Below are 27,646 nucleotides of genomic sequence, written 5' to 3'. Positions count from 1 at the left end.
CTGACATCGCTAGCTTCCATTATTATTAGCACAACACGCTAGTAATTCGCTAGCCTCTTAACGCGCCACCCGTGCGCTCAGTTATTTATTTATTTATTTTTCTCTTGCGCGCCCGCGCCTTTGAGTTCATAAAAAGCCCAGGTGATTAAGAATCAGTCAACAAACACGGTGAGTAATGTCTTGTCCTGTTATTGTCACCTGCACTTCATGTCACATGTTTAGCATAGCCTTCTCTGTCGGCAATATTGGATTTATATGTGATAAATGCAAGGAGACAGTCAGGCTGACAGAGAAGATTTCAGAACTAGAGACACTCATCCAAACTTTAAATGAGGTCCCGATCACTACACTGGGGTGTTAGGTCCCACATAGACCAAGGGTTAGCACCCCCTGCATTTATGGGAAGTGTTCCCGGTTCCGGCTGACCTAATCTATGCAGCCTAACATTGAATTATAAAAGTCTATAATGTGTTATGTGTATGCTAGGTCAAAGAGATATGTTTTTAGTCTAGATTTGAACTGACAGAGTGTCAACGGTCCTAGTACTGAGCCTTGTGGTACGCCATACTGAACTTTTGATCGATAAGACATCTCTTAATTTACTGCTACAAACTGATAACGGTCAGATAAGTATGATTTAAACCATGCTAATGCAATTCCACTAATGCCAACATAATTTTCGAGTCTATTTAAAAGAATGTTGTGGTCGATAGAATCAAATGCAGCACTAAGATCGAGTAACACTAATAGAGAGATACAACCACGATCGGATTATAAGAGCAAATCATTTGTGACTCCTATGAGAGCTCTTTAGGCCAGCTTGCCTCAGGTGGTTGGCCTTAGTAGTTTGGGCAGTAGACTCACTGATGGGTAGTAGGCCTTAACATGCCTCCTCGGAAGAGAGTCCCAACGTTGTGGGACATGCATTAAAGTTGCGACCAGGTAGCCAGCCACAAGAGGGCTCCTGTGGCTGGCCCCAATATTTGAGTTGGCATAGTATGGTTCCCAACGGGTGTTGTGTTCGTAGCAGAATAGACTTGCTATCAGCTAGTAGGCCCTACCAGGCCTCCCTGAAAGTGAGTCCCCAGCAGTATGGGTAGTTGGCTAACAGCACTGGCGTGCCTCAGGCCGAGTAGGCCTCTCATGAGTTTTCGAGTGACGGGGTACACAGCCAGCAGATAGGGTGCTTGGTTGTTATATTCACTGGCCAGTCAGACTATTGGCTTCAGTGGGCCTCTCTGGAGGTGAGCCCCGATCATGATCAGCCAAATAAGATTTGCCACTCAAAGCAAACCCCCAACAGCGTGAGTAATTTTTGCCAGCTAGTAAGACCACTGTCCGGCGGTTGGCCTTATCAGGCCACCATGAAGCAGTCCCCAAACTTTCTGGTCCTTGGCAGTCAGTTTCTTACCTAAGAAAACTTTCAGGTGGCCGGTCTTAACAGACCGCTAAGAGACTTTGCCCCAGGACTGGGCAACTGGCCTTAGCAGGCCACTCTGGGACTGACACCCAGAATCAGGGTTCATAGCAACCAGTTTTTTAGCTTGCTATCAGGTAGTAGGTCTCTCCAGGCCTCCCTGAAGGCGAGTTCCCACATATGGGTAACTGGACAGCTAGCCTGACTGGCTATCAGGTATTAGGCCTCATCAGGCATCACTGAAGGTGAGTTAAATTAATGTTTACTGTGCAGCTTCTATATATTAATATTATCTTTCTCAGCTTGTGGAAAAGCTGCTTGTGATGAGCTTTGATTCATCATGTGACTCTCATCACCACTGTGATTGGGTGATTGATGGTTGTCAGTGTATTACAATAGTACAACAGATGTAAGTACTTCAATATATCAGTAAATTAACATTATATCAGATAATGAAATATGTATTTTTACTGTAAATTTAAGTTAAAGGTGCATTGTGTAATATTTAGGAGGATCTGTTGATAGAAATGCAATATCATATACATAACTATGTTTTCAGTGGTGTATAAAGACCTTCCTTAATGAATCGTTTAGGTTTTTATTACATTAGAATGAGACATTTATCTATATACACCGCGAGTCCCCTTACACTGAAATGCGGCAACATGTTTCTACAGTAGCCCTAAACAGACAAATGCGTTTCGTCACTATGTTGTTCTTCGTGCAAGAAAGTTAGCTAAAGTCAGCGAATAAAACACTGACACAATGATGAACAAGTAACAATAATATTCGCAAAAACATATCGTTTTACTGAATAATAAAGTATAATTTCTTATTTTATATTTGTAAAGAGACTGTTTTTTTGTAACTGGCTACTCTCTGCTGTCTCAGACAACTACATCTTTTCCTGTCGCCCACCGTAAATTTTGTTGGTTGCAATTCGCAACCTCACCTCTAGATGCCGCTAGAAATCACACACTGCACCTTTAAGTCTGTAAAGCGTAAAATGTTGCTACCGTATTTTTTTACGGTAAATGTCTGGCTACCACAGCTGCCATTTTTTTACCATAAATTTACCGGATTATTTTTTTACCGCGTACCTTTTGAAACGGTGACAGCTTTTGTACCTTTTTTTCTGAGAGTGCAGGGCTTTTCATGCAGCAAACCTCTGACTGCAGCTCATCTCCATTAGGGCTGCATTAGTGCTGCTGTTGTGATAACTCACTCCGCTGTGTTGTGGAGGCAAAGTTGAGTGACAGCAGAGAAGTATGAAAAAAATCCAAAATCACCTCATTCGCCATTGCGATCTCCCAGCAAGACCTCTTCCTAATTTATGGAGAGCCCTGCTCTCTCAGTGTGGGCTCATAGCTTGGAAAGAGGGGGATGAGAAATGGTGCTTTGCATCTCAATTTCAAACCTCAGAAGAATAAAACTCCCACTGTGTTGATGACAGATGTTAACATCTTGAGTCTTCAGAGATAAATGTCAATGACTTTCTAGTGAGGCTGTTTTAGCTTCTCCAGTACTTTTGATGAATTTTCATAGTTTGTCCTGAGAGGCATTTAATAGACAAGCACCCTACATCCAGTCAATGCCGAAGTCTACAAGAAAGTACAATAAATATTTTGAAAAGAACTTAAAGGGATTCCTTTGATAAAAAGAAGTGTACTTAATTGAATTGAATTTGCCCTTGTAATGTACTTCAAGTTTTATTATGTGTTCTTTCAAACTGTACTTGGAGATAATATACTAATGAAAGATGACATGGTGGCATGGCCTGATTGTTAGAGAGTCAGACTGGTAACCAAAGGTTGAGGGTTTGATTCTTAATACCGGCAGGAAATGAATGAGGTGCTCTTGAGTAGGGCTGAACGATTAATCGCACTTTCCATGTAATCACACTTAAGTCGAGATGGCTTATCGCGATTTTAAAATCGCAAAGGCTGCGATTATTTTTTATGCGCAGTTTGTCATTGATGTACGGCTCTGTAAACGCTGCTCCATCTGAAAGCACTGTGAGTTTGAGTCACTTATAAGTGAATTTATAAATAACGTACATTTGAAAAAAACAACACGCGTCAAACATCTTTCCAAAACATGAGAAGCATTTATGAACCTCTTGTCCAACAACAGACAACATTTAATAACATGCATTTACTCCAAACTCACTTTATAACGACAGCTGAGCATCCTTCTGTGAGATGATGTGCCTTCTTACACAGAAAAAGGCAGTCGTGTATTTATAAGTCATGTTTAATCAAAGCGTTTCAATCTTCTGTTTATTCAGTTACAGCGATAGGGATTTCCTGGAATGATGCACATTATTGTACTTCTGTGGCGGGGCATATTTATCGTGTTTGCGTGAGAGCGCCCTCTGGAGTTCAAATGGGGCAGTATTTACTACCAATCAGCCGCACTCCACTGACAAGCTGCGCATAAGATAATCGCAAATCGCGTGCGGTTTTGTTGTGATTAATCGTGCAAGAGTAATTTGAGTAAGGCACATAACCCCCAATCGCTCCCCGGGTGCCACAGCAAAAATGGCTGCCTACTGCTCCAGGTGTGTGTGTGTGTGTGTGTGTGTGTGTAATGTGTGCGTGTGTGTGTGTGTGTGTGTGTGTGTTCACTACCACTAACTTGGATGGGTTAAATGCAGAGGACAAATTCCGAGTATGTATTATTTAGACGTCAAATTAAGTTCAATTGATTGCATTTAATATAAATTTAAACTGTACATTTTCATTTAATTGCAAAAAAAACAAAAACAAAAAAAAACATGTAAAGTGTCCGATTACATTACATTAAATTTGCACTATTGTTTTTAAAGTATGCTAAAGTGTACTTCTCTTTCACAAGAGTTTCACCCCAAAATAAAACAATTCTGTCATATTTTACTTGCCTTCATGTCATTCCAAACCTGTATGACTTTCATTCTTCTGTAACATATTTTGTAAAATATTGGGAACAGAACAACATTAAAGCCAAATTGCAATCTATGGACTAAAAAAAAAAAGACATTTCAGCAGACATTTCTTTCTTCATTGCAGAAAAAGAATGTCATGCAGGTTTGGAACAATATGAGGTTGAGTAAATAATGACAGAATTTCCTTTTTTTTTTAGGTGAACCAACCCGTTATATAATATAATCTTTTTATAATCTTAATTCACTTGTAATATTCAAGGCAGAAATGTTATTTAATATGACCCCATCAAGCTGACACCAACATGAGCATTAGATGACACCAACAAAATTTTATTTTTAAAGTAAAATTTCACTATTTTCCTCACACAAAGCTATTATTTGACTTCAGAAGACTTGGTGAATAAAATTAGATTGAGATTACATACAGTTATTAAATATTATTATTATACAAATATATATATATATATATATATATATATATATATATATATATATATATATATATATATATATATATATATATAAAATACATCAAATATCAATATATTAAATGTACTATTAATATTAGTATTAGTCCCCCTTTTAAAAAAATCAATTTTACCTTTTATAATTTGTTGGAAGGTTTTTTTTTTTTTTTTTTTTTTTTGATAGGGGGGCCAATAATAATATTAATAATACATTTAATATATTTAATCAATTTTTAATTTTTAATTTGTTGGAAAGTTTTTTTTATTTTTATTTTTTTAAGTTCTTTTCAGTTTTGGTCCCATCAAACAGCTGAATGTTCCTTTAAACTGTGGAATCTCTGTTTTGTTTTGGGCAAACACCAGCAGAGATGTGATTTGACATTACTGGAACAAAAGCTTTCATCTATCCCCACATTTATGAAGTGTACGTAAAATTGTTATCTCAAACACTGTTTCTCTCATCTCTGTCATGGAGGATTGTAACTCTCAGATTTGTACAAGGCTCTGGGCAAATCCAGAGTTGTTCCATATTTGCATAAGGCATAAACAAAAAAAACAGTCAGTAACGCAGAGAACGAGACAGATAATTGTATAATGGCGCCATCTACTGGTTTTAAGCACAACTACACAGTTACTAGTATACGTTTTATACTTTGTAAACAGAAGGAATCGTATTCTTCTCTGTTGTGAATCTGTATGAATGTACTCTTGTCAACATCTACACTTCCATATAAACAACTTTCAACAAGATAGGTTTTTGCAAAACAAAACGGCTGTTGAAAACCGAGACACTACTAAAATAATTCATTTTAAATACCTCATTACTTGCAAATCGCAAGAAAATAAATGATGTCTAACTGCAAGCATTTCTGAAACATAAACGCCAAATAAAAGGCTCATTAAAATAATCACAATACTTACGATGCTGGTCATTTTATTACAAGAATATTCATCTCTCTTCAATATTTTTCGTAAAATGTATTTACACTGTGGTCCCTTAAATGTTTATATTAGAGATGCACCATGTAATTTACACAAAATTGGATATCTTGAGAATGTTCTTCTGTGCATCTATATTCATAGGCATTTCTGAGCCTCTTCCAGGTCCATTCATTACATGAGTCTGAATCACACAGAATCGGGTCATCACCTGGCTCAGGAACATTCAGAACTCCTTTCTTGTTCCAAGATATATGTTGTATTTTGAGCTGATTGTCTTTTTGCTGCACTTGAATGCATTACAGTACCTGTCTGAACTATGTCCAATCCGTATCAATGTGGATTTTGCAGATTACTTTAATGCTCACATAGTCAAACATTTACCATGTTTTGTCTGCTAGTAGCTGATTTTCATTGATCTCCATATAAAGAGTAACTCCCACATTCATGGATTTTTAAAGTCTGATCAGGCTCAACCAGAGCTGCTATTGGAGTTCATGCATAACAATCAAAGAAAGTAACAATCTGATAATAACAAGTTTTTGTCATTATCATTCCGTACATTTAAAATGATGTGCGTGGTGAGCTGGGACATGGCGCCTATGGCTGTGTCACAATGGGAATGTGGAATTTCCTCTTCCTTTTTTTTTTTTTTTTCTCACTGACGGTTTTCATTAGCGCATCAACAGTCGTCTGGACCAATGGCCAGCACAGAGGCTAATGCACCAGATTGTGTAGGCTGCACTGGTCATGGCATCCACCATGGTGACATATGATTGAAAAATTCTGGTCAACATCAAGTCGATCGACTTTGGCTGTGGAAAACGACTGTGTTTTAAATCTCCCTTTTCGATTATTTTCTCAATTTTGCATATTTTATCAAAACATTTGAGCGGAAACTAGACGTGAACATGGGCAACAGGATGGACTGAATAAGTCCTGGGCCAAGGCTATGTCTGTATGCATTTCCCCCGATTGCTCCTGGAAGTTCTAGAGAGGCATCACCAGGACAGGGTTCGTCTACTACTAGTAGCCTGTATGCCCTAAAGTGGGGACTTTTCACTTTATGGTGCAGAGAGAACTAGTTGGACCCAGTCAACTTTCCAGTTGTTTTGAGTTCTGTAGTTCCTTCAGGATAGTTTTTCACCTGGGTTAACTCCCTCCACATTTAAGGTTTAAGTGGCTGCCATGGCTGCTTACCAAGCACCTCTCAGTGTTGAGTCTTTGGGGAGACACCCTTTAGTGTCCTGTTTCCTTCGTGGGACTCTACGGCTGAGGCCTGGGACCACTGTTGTTTTGGAGGGTTTGTCAGTGGCACCCTTTGAGCCTTTTGAATCAATTTCAGGGACATTTCTGACTCTCAAGATGGCATTCTTACTTTCAATCACTTAACTTAAAAGAGTAGGAGATCTGCAGGACCTGTCTGTTGCCTACTCCTGCTTAGAGTTTTCTCCCAGCATGGTCAAAGCTTTTCTTTGCCTTAAACTGGGTTATGTTTCTAAAAGTGCCTAATAATGTAGCACACTCCATTGTTTTCCAGGCCTTTTGCCCTCCTCCTTTTCAGATGGCGGACCCAGAGAAGCTTACTTTGCTTTGCCCAGTTCGAGCCCTCAATTGTTACGTCCACCGCTTATCTCAGTGGTGTAAGTCTGAGAAGTTGTTGGTGTGGTTTTGTTCCCCCAGAACTGGGCTCTTCAGCGTCCAAACAATGGATTGTACAGGCTTTCTCTGTGCCTTACGAAGCACATAATCTTCCTTCACCCCTAGTCATCAGAGTCCATTCTACCAGGAGAATGGCTTCCTCTAAGGCATTATTGGTTTCCCTTCAATAGGTCTGTGGTGCGGCAGGATCGTCCTCTACCCACACCTTCATTAGATTCAGTAGCTTGAATATGGAGTTTACCCCAGGCTCTTAAGCTTTTGTGCTTGTTATGATTCACAACAATTGGCCAGGCATTTGTTCAGTATGACATGGTGGGCATGAATGTTCCCAAAGTGTCAACATGGGAAGGGAACGTTTCGGTTACACTAGAAGTAAGGGACCTACCTAGCCCAACCCCTGAAAAAGAGCCCATATCCTCCTCCACCAAACATTATCGTTTGAAAAATGCAGTCAGGCAGGTAACATTTTCTGTAATCCCCCAAACCCATACGCACCCATCAGACTGCCAAACTGAGAAGCGTGTTTTGTCAGTGTTTCCACTGCTCCTATGGCAGCATGCTTTACGCCACACCATCCAACTCTTCGCATTGTACTTGTTGATGTGAGACTTGCATGCAGCTGCTCGGCCATGGAAACCTATTACATAAAGCTCCCACTGCACAGTTTTTGTGCAGATATTAATGCCAGTGGGTGTTTGGAACTCTTCAGCGATGGAATCAGAAGAGCGCTGGTGACCATGCGCCTCAGCACTCAGTGACCCCGCACTGTGACTTAATGTGATCTTCGACTTCATGGCTGAGTTGCTGCTGTTCCTAAATGCTTCCACTTTCCAATTATACCACTTACAGTTGACCGAATATATAGCAGGGATGAAATTTCATGAACTGACTAATTGCAAAGTTGGCAACCAATCACAGTACCACGCTTGCATTCACTGAGCTCTTCAGAACGACCCATTTTTTCACAAATGCATTTCAGGGTTACGGACCTAGATGAATGATCCCACCACCATCACAGTGCCAATGGTTTTCTTTCCAGTGTTCACTAACCTTTTCCTTTTAGAGTGAACCTCAGTGCTTAAATTTCTTCTGAGATGCAGTGAACCAGACAGGACCTGCAATCTGCTCTCTACCAGATTCATTTAAATTACATACTCTGTTCTACATTTACAACTTCACACTGAATGGAAGTCATGATTTTGCATCTATTTTACAGTCACTGCATTTCAGGGTGAGGTGAGCAAAGGGGTGGAGGAACATAATCCATCAGCGTAGCTAGTTATTATATTAGATTGGGTGTATTTGCCCTGTTGCACTGCAATATTGTGCAGATACTACACTGCCCTTTTTTTAAATAGGCAGTATAGTATCTGCACAATATTGCAGTGCAACAGAGCGAATACAAATATCCTGCTCAAAAGTTATATATAAATAGTTAAAGAGTGAGGAAAAGAGACTTCTTTCATAAACATAATAAAACTTATCAAGCCCAAAACCTTACTGAAGTTCCCCCATTACAATATAAACTTGTGACATAGAGAGACAATACTTTCATGAGTCAAGACTATTATTTAATATATAATTGTTTAATTATATCATCCAAACAACCTTTCATGAATCTCAGTGATAAATTACATGTTAATGTCTTATGGTTGCCTGATACATTTTGTTAACTTCTTCATTAGAGTTCACAAGATTCACACGCCACATCTTAGATATCTTATTATTGACGTACTGCATAATTTGCCTTTCATGTCCGTAATAAAGACACTACATGAGATATATATACAGCATGTTCAGATATGCATCCAAGTGACCTCAAAGTAGAATGGGGCATATTCTTGAGATGTTCTTCTGGTAATAATGAAAACAACAGTTCACACATGGAAATTCATGTTCCCGTCTCAGTATTGTTCAACTGGATGGCTGATGCTGATGGCATGGTGAGAAACACCATAGTCCATTATAGATCAGTTCTTAAAAGAAAAGATAAAACAAGACATGTGACAATATTCACCACTTCCAAGAAACACTCAAAAAGGAATATAAAACGGCAACATTTGATGTGTTCAGTCACAGATATATATGCTCTGAGAATGATCATGCTAACAAATATTTCCACATGGTCATCATTAAGCAGTAAAGCTATTCCTCTGATTGCAGTATCTTAGTTTCCTTTTAGCGGTGCAACAAATGCTATTTTACCCAAACCCATGCCTGAAAAGAGCATTTTATGACACTCAAGCGTGGACTTTACCAGATAAACATTGGGTGTTTGCAAGGCAGCACTGTAATAATAAACTTCACACAAAAAGTTAACTTCTCATTTTATTCTTCTTTTCTGATTGGTAAATCACAGCATTGTAATCTGTACTCTAATGGACTTTGTTTTCTTAGCAGAAGCTACAGCTACATAAAGGTATATTTATAAAATAATTTAAACTCAAATCAATATTTTTTCTGTCCACATATTTATTTCATGTAAAAGTTTCTTTATTTTAGCCGTGAAGAATAAAGTGGAATAATGTACAGTCAGCTATTTATTATCACAAAAAAAAGTGATTTGTGTATTAATAATAATGATAAATGGATTGGAATGTTTTCTGCATTAATAGGCATCCTGCATCCTGATTGGCCAATTCTTGGCATCATTTTGCATACTGTACGCCAGTGTTGGGGAAAGTTACTTTTAAAAGTAATGTGTTACAATATTGTTTTACTCCCTAAAAAAGTAACTAATTGCATTACTTAAGTTACTTTAAATTTACTTTAAGTAAAATTTTTGGGCAAAAGTGAAATTCATGCCTTTACAGTAGAGGGCACAGCTCAAACAAACCTTTCATCTGTACTGCCTTTCTGGATTGGGGAAGGATACACTCAATAAATAGGGAAAGAAAGTGGTAACACTTTATTTTCATGTGACGTAGTTACACGTTACTACATGTACTTTCTATTGTAATAACAGTACATTATTCATAATTACAAGTAACTAACCCTAAACCAAACCCTAACCCTAACTCTATAGTTAGTACATGTAGTTAATTCATGTTACTCAGTACTTATTTGAGTAAGTACAATGTAACTACGGCAAAAAAAGTGTAACCAAAAAAGTAACTTGCGTTACTTATTTGAACATTTTCTTGTTTTTGTTGTAAATTTAAAAGTAATGCATTACTTTACTCGTTACTTGAAAAAAGTAATCTGTTTATGTAACTCACGTTACTTGTAATGTGTTACCCACAACACTGCTGTACGCATGCTGCCCTATTTTTCTAACTACTCTCGCACATTTTTTACAAATTATTTTTGCCCTAATTAGATGGTCTACAAGGTGCCGACACTGTCTGAAAAAGAATCAGAAGAGAAAAAACAACAGCAACAAACCACTGGATACCACGAAAACAATGGCGGTGTTGACAAGTACATGTGTGAGAGAATAAAGAGATACCAGGCCTCAGCTCTAGTTTAAAAGATACAAAGAAATGTAATCAATCATAACTTCTGTTAAGAAATAGCACAGGCACACAACAAAGATCAAACTTTCTAGTGTGCCTGTGTCGAACCGCCTTGCTATCAAATGGAATATAGCTATACGATCAGCTGTACGCATATGCTAAGCGCTCGCGTCTAAACCGAGGTGGACTTTACACTGCAAAGACAATCTTGCATTACAGGTTGTTTTTCGAAGACGGCCAACAGAAGATTCATACAGTAAGTGGCTCTGATGCAGCATTTCCTTCACTGAACCAAAGCCCAAAGCTAAACTTACCCAAAACCTTAACACTATTCTCTTGCTGCCTTGCAAGCACAAGTATTTTCTTCAGAAAATGCAAATATAGCTAATTTCAGTGGTTTTTATTGATAATCTATTGATTCTTAAGGGCATCAGGAAGGTTCATTAAGAATTTCTGCTAAACGGCATCCTTCCGCTTAATAAATTCTCTACAATCTGATTGGAAGCACTTACCAAAAGTCTAATTTTCTATGCTGTGGTTTGAAGTCTGGAAAAAAAGCAGCAGTACAGAACATGGACGGCAACCATACACTCGTTTTCAATTAAACTTTTCAACAGTCAGCGGTACTTTAAATCGTACTGCAAGTTCCCATTGGTCAGCAGAGAGTCAAAAGAACAGTGACGAACAAATGAAGAAATGGAAAGGGGTCGCATTCACACAGGCACATGTACACTAACATACAGAAAAATAAACTCAATATGTGATTAAGGCATTCGACGAAATATTGCATGTAGCCCCAATGTTATATGTCAAGGCCCTTTCTGATTTCCAAGCAAACAGATCCCATATATTCTGCAGATGAATGCAGCTGAATGGAACTCAAATAATGATCGATAATCCAGTCATCTCAGGACATCCCATGTGAATGAAGCAATCCTCTTTGGACACTAAGGGCATATTTGGTTTGGGTATCAGTTTTTCAACACAAGCAAGTATTTCGGAGTGACAGGTGATTTCGCATGTTATATGGAGTATCGAGATCAGCAGTCTGAAGATAAATAATTCTTGAGTCAATTGAAAAGTTGATAATTATGGTTTGTAGAGTACGAGTTCACTCCAGCACAGGACTCTGGGAAGCAAAATGGCCGCCCAAAGCCACACAGAGTTCCAAAACCATACAAAAACAACACATTGTCACCTTCAAAGGCTGACTATGGGTGAAGGAAGTTGGCATGCTGTCCATTTATGCCATCCTTCACTTCTGCCAATTACTTCGACCTTTGAGGGGATTTTTAAGACGGAAATAGTTTTAACAGTGGGAGTGGAACCTCAATTTCTCAGACCCACTCCTGCATGGATCTCTTGCAGTACAGTATGTGGCGCTGCGTGTCCTTCCTCTTGAAGCGGAACACGGTGTAAAGCAACACCATCATGCACAGGGCCAGGACACAGGGGATGGCAATGGCCACCGCTTTCTCCGCTCCACCGCTGCTCTCCAGCTTCAGCACGATATCAACGTCATCATCGTGGTCATATTGAGGCGGTTCCTCTTCTTGTGGGGAGCTCCAGTCCCAGTCGGGGTCGGTGGGCAAACCGTCGCAGCCCATAAAATCCCGCAAGATAGACCTGGGGTAGCCTTGCTCCACTCTCAGCCGCTGGTTGTTGAACTTCCAATACTCCTTCCCCTTGTAGAAGTATGTGAATCCTTAGGGAAGAAGGAAGACAGCTCATATTGAACCACAAATAATGGAAAACATAACCATATGATATTTTTAGAAATTTCAACCAATCCAGTCATTGCTTGTACAATGATTTTGGGTAATAAAAGAATGTAATTAGAAGTCAGTTAAATGTTACTATAATTATAGGCCTATTATATTATATTATATTATACTATACTTTCTTGTGCTCACCAACACTTTGGACCGTGCTTGAATGGACAATAAATAATGCCAAAATGCCTGTTTTGTCAAGTATCCTTGCAAGCATAGTTAAATGAGTAAAATTAAGTCTTAAATGTACTTAAAGAGTTAAAGGATGCGTGTCAGATCCGCATCATGTGTGGCTGGTCTTAAAGTGACAGCAGCCTAATAAACCAGCCACTGTGATGTCTGTCATTAATGTTAATCAACGAACAAAAGACTTGTTCAAAAGACAAAAAACTGCTCTTGACTGAATAACACAGCTTTAAGACGGATTAATCTATATTTAATTAAAAAATGTAAAAAATAATTTTTGTAGTGAAGACTGTGAAGTGTTTGATAACTTTATTTAATTTCTGTATATATCCTACCTGTTAAACCTACCTGAAAATCTTAAAGCACTGTTTACAAGGTTACATGGGTCAAAAACAATGAAAAGAATAATTTGTTGTGCATTTTGACAGGGCAAGTAACAATCTGAAGTGGTCTGACTGGGCCAATAGAAATAGTTGAACCCTGATATATTGAAGTGTCGGATAAATGTGCCATTTATTAATGGGTCGACGTGAAGACTGTTTTAAGTTCACTTAAATTAAAAGTTGTCATATTATTTAAAGCCTAAAAAATGTCATAAAATGATAGCTTTCAATTATACTGTAATGCTGAATGCCTATAATTAAAGGCTAAAATAGAGAGAGAAAAAAAACTATTTCAAAGAGACATCAGTAGCAGTATTGGTATCAGTGATACTGGCCTTCTTTCATAAAAAGATGCCATTAAACAAATATTTAAAATATAAACTACTGTCTTAATGTTGTTTCTACGTTAATTTCTAGATTAAATGCAAACTTATTACAATATAAAAATATATTAAAAACTTTTGTGATTAATTACAGAAAATACGATTGATTCGTTTTTTTTTTTTTTTTTTTGATTGATTGACAGCACTAATATAAACTTGAAATGAAAATTTTACATAATTTTTAGAATGTACCATTCAAAGAGCACCATTGTGTTATCAGATTTGACAAAAGTGGTAACCCACAAAAAAGACCATTCAAATTTAAGTAAAAAAAAGGTATACATTTAGTAAAAAGCTACCAAACCTTTTTTGAAGGTCCCATTTGGCAACTATTGGTTCAATTATGAGGAAGTAGAAGTAGAAGTTGAAGTTATAAATCACCCAAATGCTGCCTAGAACTAGTTGTTCCTTAAAAAACTCCAAGAGATTGTTGAGAGAAGCCACACTGAGGCCAATTATCACACCGAAGGAGCTCAGAGATCAGGTGAGGACTCACTACTTGCACAGAGTACAGACATCATACATAAGTTTTAAGAAACTTTTTATCTTCTGCCAGTTGTCACCAACACAAGGTCTAAAGCTCAGCACCTCAGAGTGAGCCAATTACTTAAACCCTGCGCCTCTGAGGGGATTCTAGAGTTTCCAAAAGACAAGTCTACATTCAGGTCTCTCAACAAAATATTTAAATGTGGGGTAAGGTGACCAGAAGTCTGTTTTTTGGGTACTGTCCCAGTTTTCTTGGTCGCACGCCGCTATTTTAGCCTTGATAAACTGAACCCAGATGAGAGCAGAGCATTATAAGGTACTACTTACATACTAACTATTCATGTTAAAGTAAAACTGTTTGTATAAAACATTTAAATGTTTAAAAGTTCCACATTCAAGATGCAGTATCTTTCAAGACACACATATCTTAACACAGTGGTGAAAATACACCTGATATAAATTAATAATAATAATAATAATAATAAACACACTAAACAATTGTATTTTGAAGAATTCACGTATTTTGTGCTTAAAATGAGCCTAAAGTGCAAAATAGTAAGCCTAATTAGCCTTAGATTTTAGCCAATGATTCATTTCCCAAAGCACAAATATAAAATAACCTTTGAGTAAAAAAGCTATAATTACTGTATATAGTGTATGTTTATTGTTTGGTATTTTTCATTGTGTGATTTTTGGTGAAATGTATTAAAACCAGTTAGACCTGCAAACATCATAATAATTAATAATAATTATAATTATTGAACTAGGAAATGTCCCCGGTTTTGTAAATCTTAATGTGTGGATTAAGTTAAGCAAAACATAATATTTCACTTTGTAATTAAAAAAATATATTAAATATAAAAATAAAATAATATTTTGGGCCTTTTTCCAGTTTTACTTAAAATAGTATAAAATGCAAGCATACTCAAACTTGCATCACCCACATAAAAAGTCATATCTCAGTGTGTCTGAGCATTATGTGCAAACCACCAGACCATGGCACCAATGAAAACGCAATTATGGCACTTACAATGATTCATTTTGATTTCCAGTTTTATTACAAGGCACTGCACAGTTAGCTGGGATCATTTCAATGTCTTACCATTGGCTTTGTCCACAAAGGCTCCCTGTGGAGAGTCTGGGATGCCTTTCCACACAGTAATAGGTTTTGGATATCCAGGGTCCATGGTCCTCATGTCCTCATTGTACCTCCAATACCTTTAACAGTAAAACAGAGAAAGAAAAATCGGTCTCGGACGTTATGGAACAATCCAGTGAAGGGGGTATCCACTGGGTCCCATTGTACACTGTGCCTGGAAGCTATAAAACTGACCTATCGCCTTTGAAGAAGTAGGTTTTGGCCACATCTTCCCACCAAACAGCTGTTTCAATGCTCTGCGTAGGCATTCCATTGCCAAAAAGAGAAATGTCCTGAGGATATGTGGGCTGCAGAGTTGTATCCTTAAACACCCAGAACCGGTTGCCTTCAGAAATACGGAGAAATGGAAAAGATTGACTAAAGTGTTTAAAAAAATGGCATCGTCTTCTCATAATAATAATAATTTGAATACTAATAATACTGATGACAATTATTGCTGCTTTATAAGAATGCTTGTTTCCAGCATGGAATAAAAAAGTAAAAAAGTTTGTGTCTCACTTCTGACGTTTTTTTCTCAGAATTGTGAGTTTATACTTTGCAATTCGGACTTTATAACTTGCAGTTGTGAGTTTATATCTCACAATTCTGAGGAAAAAAAGAAAAAACTTTAAACTCGCAATTGTGAGATATAAACTTCTGACTTTTCAGAATTTTAGCAATTCTGACTTTATTTCTTAGAATTGCGAGTTTAGATCTCGTAATTTTCTCTCAGAGTTGTGAGATATAAACTCGCAATTGTGTTATAAAGTCTGAATTGCGAGATATAAACTCTGAATTCTGAGAAAAAACTCAGAAATATATAAAAAAATACAAATTTCTTAATTTATACCTAACTTATAGTCCTTAACTCAATTTGTTAGCGATCACATCGTTATCTACATAGCGCAGCTGATTGGTTGCGGTGGCATCAGCAGCCAATGAGCTTGCTGCTTATAATTCAAATACTTATCATTCAAATAGCATTCTGCAGTGCGCTTCAGAAACCCTCCACCTTCCCCAGCTCCACCTGTATAGATCTGCCACGGGTTATTTCATGTATGTTACATGTGCAACAGCAGCAGCATGTCTTACTTGTTCACAGCACTGTCTGTGAATGTATTTACTGTAGCAAGTCTCAGTACTTGCTCTGCAGCAGCAGGAGCGTAGCAGATCTATTCCGCCAATACATTAACATTGCCCCATCCATTACCTTGGCAGAAACAAGCTTCCACAGTTTTAATAGACCCTGAAAGCTGAGGCCTTTCCCTCACATATTCACGTCTATATTTAGGCTGTAAGATTTAAAAGTCAGAAGGAGAAACATCTTACCTTTGAAGAAGACAAATCTCCCCTCGCTGTTTTCGTAGACAGCATCGATCTTGGGAGGCAGACCTCTCCAGAAGTAGCTTATTTGCATTGGGTATCCAGGCACCACAGAATTATCTCGCACCCTCCAGAACCACTGATCCTAATAAGAGCGCACTGGTGTTAGGAAACTTTATACGGCACTAATTCTCTGTGAAGCTGTTCATTAGTCATACCTTGAAGACAAACAGCTCCTGTCGTAGGATTGCCAGAGTGTTGAATCCTCCATCGCAAATGTTGGGTTTGGAGTTGGGGTGGGTGGGTTTGGACTTCTGCGGAGGGCGATGAGGGCGACCCTGGCGGTCCTGCTTTCGAGGGTCAGTCGGCGGGTGCAGGCGAGGAGGCGTAGCGGTCGTGAGCAATCGTGTTGGCTGAGGGTTTTTGTCTGGAGGACCTGCAGAAGTAATGAAGAATTCAAATCACAAATAGGAAAAGGAAAAACTATTTTCAAAATCTAGATGAAAACACATGTGGCAAATAAATGTACACTTTGTATTTCATGTGGTTGTGAAAAACTATTATACCATTTTCAAGAAATGTAATGACTTAACCATTAGCAGTGTGCCCCCTATACTCTCATTCACTATTCCCTACATTACTCCACTAATAGAGTTCACTTGAAGGAGTGAATGAAAACAAGTGATTGAATTTGGACACTGAGTGCACAGGACGGGCTTCTGCTTTTGCAGAGTTTGTTCTTGCCGTTTAATAATCACTTGAAACTGGCAGCTCCAGTAGTAATGGAAATACATACGGTTTTCTTTTCAATTATTTCTTTCTTTTTAATGGCTTTTTTCTTCAGTATGACATCAGGATGCTGAAACATGCTCATCATATAAAAGGTATGTCATTGTATGTATGAATTGCATTTTAAATATGTCTTTGAATAAATCAATAGATCAAAAATAGAACATCACTTTCAACGTCCCTTATATAACATATTTGCAAACGATTACAAAAAGGATATGCTTGTTTCTTATGCCACTTAAAGGGATGGTTCAGAGTAAAATCAACCTAGGGTCCTTTGCACCATGACCTCGAGCCAAACACCCCCCTATCCCCCGAAGCCTTTTTTCCTTGGTCGAACATTATTAAAGTTAGAGCTTATTTAGAGATATCAGCCGAATGGCTTAGTGCAGGCGCTAATGGATTTCTTAGAATAGAGGCTGAATAGAGGAATACACCAGGCTGTATCTCGTAAATTACCCCACTAATAATGCCCAGAATGGTACCAAACTTCTACAGTAGTACAAATAGGTTCTGTCCTCATAAAACTAGGCATTGGATAGTTTGTAAGTACATCAGGAGTTTATTTAAATAACACTTGCCTGATGGCTAATGCTACCGCTAACCCGGACGTCGAGGTCACTTCCGTGATTAGGGAAAAGCACGTAAAAGTCCTGGCAGAAAGCGAAGCATAAGGATGTAGTGTAACGACGCCCAGTTCTAGGAATGCACTAATATTTTGTTGGTAGTCCCGGTTTGCAACAATTATTAGTTAACACTAAGTTGTCAACACTTCGTCATTACACTACATTCTTAAGCATCGCTTTCTGCCCTTTACAATTCTGTTAAATCCTTGAAAGTTTAGTAACAAAATACAAATTAAAACTTTTTTAATATGCATGTTTTTAGTGTGTTGCTATGTGGTTGTTTGAGTATTATGGGTGTTGCTAGGCTGCTCTTATTGGTTGAAAGGTAATTGCTTACTGGTCTAAATCAAATAAGCCCACCACCATGTTTTTATAATAACCTGGGCACCATGCCTCGGATATGGAGAAATGTGTCCTAGCGATTGTAAAAGAAAAAAAAATTGTAATAGTAATGCTGTAAACAGGTTTAAACGCACCATATATTTTCTGGATGCCCTGGAGATCATCATGAGGCAGTTTGAAGCTCTCAGTGTCCATATACTGATAGAATGGAGCCATTATAGCCGTAGGATCATTCGAATGTTCCAATCCCAAAGCATGACCAAGCTCGTGGACCGCCACAAGGAACAAGTCATTACCTAAGGAGTAGAAAACAACAGTGAAAATACAATACACAGGATTTGCTTTGTTGTAGTTGTTGTTGTTGTTTTTTTGTCATGCTTGTGTTCTTATTTATGAAAAGTATCAGGCATTATGACTCACTACACAAGTGCTTGACCTGAGATCCATCTTAATGTTGTAATGTGCAAGTGAACGGTGTGTGTGGGCATGACAGAAACAGTAGCTTTGGAAACAGAATGCAAAACAGTTCCCACATTGCTTTAAATCATACAACAAAACTGGAATATTCCATCTTGAACTAATGATGAATGAAAATGTTATGCAAGATATCCTTCTCAGCAAAAATATTGTCTTGAATGTTCACTTGTGGTAGAAGTAAAATATTAAAAGTATGTTTTTGAAAACTGTACTGGCAGATAATATAATATAAATAAAATAAAGTGTATTTTCAAAAAGAGACACACTTTGTAATGAAGTCAAACTTTTATGTTTAAAGTACATTTTGAATAAAAAAGTACACATATGTTGATGTGTTCCCTAACACATGTAAAGTATCATAATTATAATTTCAACTGTAGTGTGTTATTCTATATTACATATATAATTTAATATATTTTAATTGTACTAAATTGCAACTTCATCTTTACAAATGTGCAATTAAAAATAAATGTACATGCATGATGTCACATTCACCGTCTGTCATCGTCCTGTCTGCACTACACTTCCCAGAATTCCCAGTCATCATCACCTGCACCTGGTCTTCATCATCATCATCATCTGCATCACCTGTGTTTAGTTATTAGCCATTGTTCTTCATCACCGTCACCTGTCTTCACTCGTTGTCATCTGTGTATTTAAGTTCCTGTCTTTCAGTCTTCTGTGTCGGTCAATGTTTAATGTTAGGTTTATCTATGTTCTGAGCGCACGCTCCCTTTTTGTTTGTATTTGTTTAATATTGAGAATTAAAACCTTGGAATTCATAATCTTCGTGTTCGTCTCCTACTTCATCCACCCAAGAAGCCTGACACATGACATACATGTTTCAATCGAAATTACATTAATGTATATTTTAGTTTACCACAAATGCTTGCCATGGCAGTAAACCTTCACCATATTTCAAAGACAAAACAGAAGTAACTATGAAATTACATATAAAGATGATCCTACTTACAGTAGGTGGCTCAAAATCACTCTTAAGTTCATTTAAATATGAATTTAAACTGTAATACATTTTGATTTAATTGCACTTAACAAGCAATAATTTTGCCCGAAAACATTACACTCAGTTGGCACTTAAGTATAATATTCTAATATATTATTTTCGTAACAATTACTATTTTTAAAATTGTGCTATAAAGTGTACAGATCAGGGGCCGTATTCACAAAGAATTTTAAGGCTAAAAGTAGCTCCTAACTGGCGAATTTAGGAGCAACTCCTAAAAATAATGGGCGTGTCACTCGTAACTTTAGGACTCCTAATTTTTTTGACTAAGAGTAATTCACAAAGCATTTTAGCCCTAAAAGTAGCACCTAAGCCTGGGACAGCTTAAAAGAAGTCGAGAGGACTCTTAACTCACTAAGACCTATTCACAAACCGCTTTTTGTGGCATTTCACGTTGCGATGTTTTGAAATGCGTATGCGGCGGCTACAGGAGCTTCCAATCGCGAGGGAACAATTTTGCATTGCAGGCATAACTAGGGATGCAATAACGCCACCAACAACCAAAACTAGGCTACTCATTGCATGTAAACTAATTGTAATGTTTCATTGTGAATCAAATTAAAATGTTCTTCTCTTTGCAAACGTAGGCAGAGGCATATAGTGACAGATTAATTCAATAATGTTGCAAAGATATTGCATCAATCCATATGTTTCATTAGGCTATAGCCTATTTGTTTTGCCTTACTCTTTATTCATTTAGGCTATTTATTCAGTTATTCATCATCTTCCGTCCTTCGCACTACTTGTGTAGCGCACGCATTCTCAGACCTGTCACCTGTCACTCATCATCGTAGGGGAGGTGTTTGGAATCATTCCCGCGTTACAATCATCAGCCAATCAAAGTGGTCACTTCAGTCAAGCTCGTGCATGAGTAATGACGTCATCCATAGCAACGAAGACTCACTCTTAGTTTAGGAGTTGTCATTTTTCTTTACTAAGAGTAGGTCTGAAAGGCGTTGTGAATAACTTTTAAGAGAAAACTCCTAGCTAAAATATTTTAGTGCGATTTAGGAGTATGTGGTAAGATAAAATGCTTTGTGAATACGGCCCCTGAACAGACTGAAATTTCAGATCAGTTTCTCACAGAAAAGCTATCTTTTGGTTTCAAAAACAATATAGAACCACACGTCATATGGACTATTCAATTGTTATGATACTTTTATGGTGCATTTTTGAAATTTTTTTAGCTTGACGCTCAAATCTACATTCACTTTCATTATATAGAAAAGAGTGGTCCCGCTTTTTATTTATATGTACTTAAAGGGTTAGTTCACCCAAAAATGAAAATTCTGTCAGTAATTACTCACCCTCATGTTGTTCCAACCCTGTAAGACCTTCGTTCATCTTCGGAACACAAATTAAGATATTATTGATTAAATCTGAGAGCTGGATCACTCCTCCAAAGGCTTCTAAGACATTATAACTTGCTGGCCCAGAAAAGTTATTAAAGACATTGTTAATATAGTCCGTGACTACAGTGGCTCAATCGTAAGTTTATCAAGCGATGTGAATACTTTTTGTGCGCAAAAAAAAAAAAAAAAAAAGACTTTATTCCACTATTCATTTCCTTCTCTCTGGGGTTTTTTCACGTAGTGAAGCAGCGCAGCGCATCTGTGTTGTAGGTCACACGCATCACACACATGACCAGCGTCGGCCAATAGTGAGCCTACATGTGACGTACAACACAGATGCGCTGTGCTGTTTTACTACGTGAAAAAAAACATTATAAAGCAAGTTATAATGTCTTAGAAGCCTATGGAGGAGTGATCCAGCTCTCAGGTTTCATCAAAAATATCTTAATTTGTGTTCTGAAGATGAACGAAGGTCTTATGGGGTTGGAGCAACATGAGGGTGAGTAATTACTGACAGAATTTTCATTTTTGGGTGAACTAACCCTTTAAGCAATTGATACAATTTACTTATTATGTGCATACATGTTGGTGCATTGTAATTACATTAAAAGTACTCACATTTAATTACTAATTTGTAGTTACACTGTTACTTTACCTCTAACTGTAACCCAAACCCTTACCCCAAAAATTAACTCAATCCTAATCCTAACCCTAACTCCTAAACCTAACATTCTTCAAACTCATTAGAAGTAAATGTGGGACTTATTTACAAAGTAAATACATAGTTGTGTATGTATTTAATGTAAGTAGTTAAGGCCACCTAATATAAAGTGTGACCAAAAGAGTAGTTGACTCATCTCATTTTGTGTTGCACTCACGAAAGAAAGTCATACAGGTGTAGAACATCAATTTTTGGGTAACTTTTTTTGCACTTTGTGTAAAGGGTCATCTTGTCATCTTCACTGACCCCTCACAAAACAGATCTGGTACAGTAACAATGAGTGAATGTTGGGGAGGCTTTCTAAATGACTCATCAAAAATAATCCCCTAATTGCTGCTTATTCTATATTACATGCTGATGGCAATCATCCTTAACATAAAGAAAACCACCGTGTTGTCCATATGGACTGTGGTGACTAATGAAGCCTGGCTGAAACCACGGGAAGCTATTATGCCAGGCACGTGTAACATCAGAGACAGCAGCAAAACAAATAGCCGAAGAGTGCAGGTGGCAGTAAAAATGCCAGTAGCGAATGTATTCGCAGCCATTTATTACTGTCTCGACTGAGACATTTTGTGAAAGGAGATGAGCATCTTAAAAGCTCTCTGCATCCAGTCGGCCCAGGTAATTAAAGCTGAGTGCCTCTAAGTGCGGCTCACAGTGAAGAGATGGATCTGATTACCTCTCATTTAATGGGCGCAACCGTAATGCAAATACTATATATCAAACAAAGCAGACACCTGACATGCACACAAACATGAACGCGCATACACAGACTTATTCAGGGAAGAATAACTTAAGAATCAATTGCGACCAATGATAGAATTGTTTACTTGCCTTGTTTTAGCACCTGATTCACTAAAGGAAATATATCAATCGTACCATGACTCAAAAATGTGCTGAACACTATTTGCATGCCACAATTCCCCATCTCGCAGGCCGGTTTTATCAGGACTGTGCAACTCCATTCCACCAATGCGATCTAGAATAGACTTGTCAAATGTCAAACTTGATGTAGCTTGACTACATCACATGGATATATGTCTGGATATATGGCCACCATTTACTGCCATGATCATTAGAAAAGTTTGAGAAACCAGTAGAATCCATTTTACCACATGATACTATGGGCAGTAATAGAAAGCTGCCATGTCTGTTGTAAAATTAATAAAAATGTGTTGTAATGCTTCAACAGGGCAAAGTAATCGAAGTAAATGCAAAAATACATGAACAGAGATACCAATTAAAGCAATGATCAGTAGATTTGATCTATACCATCTTGCAGAAAACATTTTTACAGATCTCAAGTTAGCACAGACCATACAAAATCTAACACTTATTTATACATTACTGTTCAAAAAAGCAGGAGCCAGCTGAGGTGGCACAGGCATCTATTCCGGATGCCTCCTGGATGCCTCCGCGGGAAGGCGTCCAGAAGGCATCCGAAATAGATGTCTGTGCCACCTCAGCTGGCTCCTCCTTTTTTGAACTTCCCCGGAGACCCCGGGGAAGACCTAGGACACGCTAGAGGGATTATGTCTCCCAGATGGCCTGGGAACACCTTGGTATCCCCCCGGAAGAGCTGGAGGAAGTGTTGAAGCGGGGTCTTCCAGTCCCTGGGATGAGCTCTTTTGATCTCGAGAACCCGACAGGAAGTGGGTTTTCGCCACAGGTTGTGAACCCTTCTTTGTTGCAAGGCACCTTCGGGAGTGTTGGAGTTTTTGAGATCCTATGAAGACATTGTTTCCGAGTGGTCGCAGCTTGCACTCTGCTGGCTCCCCTTGATGGCAATGTTTTCATGGTAGTTTTCAATAGTAGGATTTCCAACTCCCTATGAGAGAGCTTGGTTTGTTGCTGGAGTCTCAGTTGAGGATTTATAATGGTGCAGCTAGCACTTTTGCCTAGCCCCCTTAAACTTTCTTGTGATCTGAGACCAAGGATTGCTTCTGGTCTCTGTTTGCCTTGGGCGAACCCCTCCTGTTGTACGGTACCTCAGAGAACTGGAGCCTAGAGACCAAATCATTTTACAGGTTTTACAATGGTTGTAGCTAGCCTTAGCTGGTAGCTCCCATTGGTCATTTAGGAACCTTGAATAGAATAGAACCTTCCCTGTTATGGGCAAGGTCCTCTGCTCCCTGTAATGAGCTCGTTCTGACTTCAGCATAATTCCGTTAAAGACAGTGACATTGAGTGGTATGGCTCTCTGTGAGCCTCCTTGGTGGAACTGTCTATAAGGTGGAGTTTTGTTAGGCCTCCTCTCGCTCTAGAGTCATTCTGCTGAGACCTCCGCTCCCCAGAGCTCCGCTTGGATAGCAATATTGAGTTGTAGGGCTCTATGTGAGCCTCATTGGTGAGGTGGTCTTTTAGTGTAGAGTGTAGCTAGTCTTCCTCTCGCTATAGATGGTTGTTATCTGAAACCTGTCTTCATGGAGGCCGTGGATTTGGTTCTAGGCTCTTTTTGGATCCTCCCTGGTTAACTGTCTTTAAGGTGGCATTGCTAAGCTTCCTCTCACTTTAGAGAGTAGTCCTGCTGAGGCCTCCGCCCCCAGAGCTCCGCCTGGATAGCAGTTTTCATATATATCAGGCTCCTTTGAGCCTCCTTGTAAGCAGTCCTTTGTGTAGACCGTAGCTAGGCCTTCTCTCGCTTTAGAGAGTCACCTTGCTGAGGCCTCTGCTCTGAGAACTCCCCTGAGTGTTGCTAGGTTTCCCCATGTGAGACCTCCACTCGTCAGGGGTGTGTCCGCTGTGGCGACTAGCCGGATATATTTATATCCTTGGCCATATTCAGTTTAAGGTATTCTTTGAATACCAGGCCCTGAGCTAAGCTCTATTTAGCCAGGGTGTTTGGCCCTAGGGAATTGAGTCACGACGACCACTGGTTAGCAATGCTAGGACGGTGACTCCGGATCCATTCTGTAGAAGTCCCTGACTTATGTCAGCCATACGTCACTCATTCCTTCAGGATTCGTGGGCATTTGTTCCCCATTAGTGCCTAGGATGCAGTGCGAGTTCCCATTCGAAAGGGAATGACTCGGGTTACGAATGTAACCATGGCTCCCTGAGAAGGGAGACACTGTGTCCCTTTGCCATGCTTCAGGCATGCCTGCCCATGTCTCCTTCAGACAAGTGAATGACATGTACTAGAGGCACCCTATTTATACTCTGGTCATACCAGTAGTAACGTTATAGGCTGTCGCCGGCCAATGTTATTGTCGTGCTTTGACACGTGCTTCAGACACCGGTCATGCCAGAGGCATTCCCCATTAGCGTCCTAGGACGCAGTGTCTCGTTCCCCTTCTCAGGGAACCAGAGAAGGGGTTCCCTGCTTTGCATCACAGGAAAAATTGTACTTTTTAAAATATGTTAAAATAGAAAAATGTTATTTTAAAGGGGACCTACTATGCCCTTTTGTAATGTCTTGATTTTGTCTTTGGTGTCTACTAGGATAGGGTTTCATGCTTGAATGTTCAGAAGAAAGAAAAAAACATTATTTTTCACATATTTGACATTGTTGCAGCAACTCTCTTCACAGTCTGTTAGTAACACTCTGTTTAGTTCCTGTCTCTATGAAGCCACTCCTTCTGGTAAGCACATGCACTCTAATTGGTCAGCTGTCGACCAGTGTGTTGTGATAAGTTAACTCTGCTTTAAGTGTGTTTCAGAAATGTCCCACCTGTCATGGGGGTGTGTGGAGATGAACCCAATTGCAGACAGTAGTCACAGCAACACAGTTTATTGTACAAATAACAGGAAAAACAAAGCCCACGAGGGGGCAAAACAAGACAAGACAGGACTACGAGTGACTAAACTAGACCATGACTCTGACAATTAACTAGACTATAAACAAACAGCAAAAACAGAACTTTCTCTAGACAATACTCTTGACAGGATACTCACAAGGTTTCACAATGAATAACACGCAATGTTAGACAATGTACCGACACAGGACAGAAAACATGAGGGGATTAAATAGGGAGCAAACTAATCAGGAACACAGGTGAAAGCAACGATCTAATGATTACAAGATGAGATAACAAGGGGGCGGGGTGAGGTGACAAGACAACGCAAGCACACAGCCCAAACAAATGGCCATGTGCTTACACATAAAACATGGGTCTGTCATGATCCTGCCTCAAGACCAGGGAAAATCAAAGACTAGAAGGCAGAATCATGACACCACCACTTACCATAACTTCAAGTTTGAACACAATTCTAATGCAACTCAACCAGGCATCGCCCCTTTTAGCATATGCCTTGGGCAGGAATTATTTAAATGATTAATATTGTGATGTGTTCATTCCTGGAAGACTACAAAGAAGGCATTTCATCGAGTTCAGAAACAGTGTTTATGTGAATGTTAGATTTGGTAGCGTCTGTGCTAACTTGGGGTCTGTAAAACAAAGTTTGTACAGAATTCACAGCTATTACTCTGCCCTGCCATTGATCATAAATATGGCTGTAAAAGTAATGTTCATGATATGCTGCTATGCATCAACTAATGTTAACACTTAGAACTTTATTGGTGTTAGCAAATTACATACTTCACTAACGGCTTCATTACATTTTGTGGCTGCTTAAGCTGGTTAGAAAATGCCCCGGTGAGATACTATGAGCAGGTGGTGCAGCAGTTTAGTGAATTCTCCACCTTAATATGTAAAAAGCTACAAACGGCAGTTCATTAAAACACTAATTTCAGCCTGTAAATTATAGCACTAATTACTTTAAATGAGTCTTATTTTGCAGAATTAGTGTTGGTTTTAGTCATTACACTTCCTAAAGTCATTTATTTTTCAGTGGTACTTGTTAAAGTCTCCAGATGCCATTAAAGATTTAGCTGTTCTGTCACATTTGCATTGCTGAAATGGCAACTTTATTGTTTGTTAATTGTTGAAATTGAAAATGTGGCCTAACCTGCCGTTCTCTCACCATCATGGTTTGGGTTGCCCAGCGTCCAGGGTTCGTCTGAGTCAAAGTGTGTGTCGCCCCCTATGCCCGGCCCTGGGAAATAAGCATGTGCCAGGAAGCCTCCTTCTCCATCAAAAGGAGAGCTGTCACCATGGAAACCAGAGGCAAAGATGATGGTGATGTCGACGTCGCGTTTGCCACTCTCCAGAGCGCTGTAGGGCACGGCCTCAAAGCGTAGCGGCGTGACGCCTTGCCATACGTCGAACGCCCGGCGGATGGCCTCATGTGTTTCTCGTGCTCCCACTTTGGGAGTCACATTTTTAATGCTAGAAAAACAAACAGAAAAAAAACATTATTTAGCAGTGGAGTTGAACTCTCTAGCAAACATTAAGACTAAGTTTGGAACAGCATGAGGGTGATTAAATGATTACCTAATTAAAAAAAATTGGATGAACTATCCCCTTTAATTTCTAAAAGGATCTAAAATATATTTTTACTTGTGTTGTGATTTAAAATTGTTTACATGTTCTACACCGTTAACTTTCAACTTCCATTTTGTCAGACAAACTTTTAAAAGTTATGCAAATAAAGTTGCCATTACATAAATTGACATAAATTAACTGATACATGAGTTAGACAAATTTAAGTTGTTTAGTGTAAAGTCCGCCAAAATAGCATTTTACACCAGTAATGCGATATTATGGAAGCTTGTTTCGACTATGGAATAAAAAATAAAAAAGGTAATTGTGACATTGTATATCATAATTCTGCCTTTTTTTCTCGCAATTGCGAGACTTTTTTTCTTTTTTGTGCGAGCTATTAACTCATAATTGCAAGAAATAAAGACAATTGTGAAATATATGCTTGCAATTGTGA

The 27,646-nt window shown here is 38.6% G+C and overlaps 1 protein-coding gene across 2 annotated transcripts in view; it reads right to left on the bottom strand.

The window, feature by feature from the left end:
* Positions 1 to 9,751: 9,751 nt before the first annotated feature.
* The window catches only part of mmp16b (matrix metallopeptidase 16b (membrane-inserted)), a 38,560-nt gene continuing 20,665 nt past the window's right edge, over positions 9,752 to 27,646 (bottom strand). The window contains exons 4-10 of one of the 2 annotated variants that reach the window (XM_079875504.1): positions 26,777 to 27,096; positions 18,426 to 18,587; positions 16,753 to 16,970; positions 16,541 to 16,679; positions 15,407 to 15,557; positions 15,176 to 15,291; positions 9,752 to 12,568 (exon numbers count right to left, since the gene is read on the bottom strand). In XM_079875504.1, coding sequence (XP_079731630.1) covers positions 12,201 to 12,568; positions 15,176 to 15,291; positions 15,407 to 15,557; positions 16,541 to 16,679; positions 16,753 to 16,970; positions 18,426 to 18,587; positions 26,777 to 27,096 — 1,474 coding nt within the window. In that variant the 3' untranslated portion in view covers positions 9,752 to 12,200. The remainder of the gene's footprint in view (positions 12,569 to 15,175; positions 15,292 to 15,406; positions 15,558 to 16,540; positions 16,680 to 16,752; positions 16,971 to 18,425; positions 18,588 to 26,776; positions 27,097 to 27,646) is intronic. The other variant, XM_079875505.1, reaches the window with a different exon arrangement.

This window comes from Squalius cephalus (genome assembly GCF_949319135.1).
Source record: "Squalius cephalus genome assembly, chromosome: 7".
Taxonomy (NCBI): Eukaryota; Metazoa; Chordata; class Actinopteri; order Cypriniformes; family Leuciscidae; genus Squalius; species Squalius cephalus.
The sequence above is the reverse complement of the archived record's forward strand: the minus strand, read 5'-3'. Positions and strand labels throughout refer to the sequence as shown.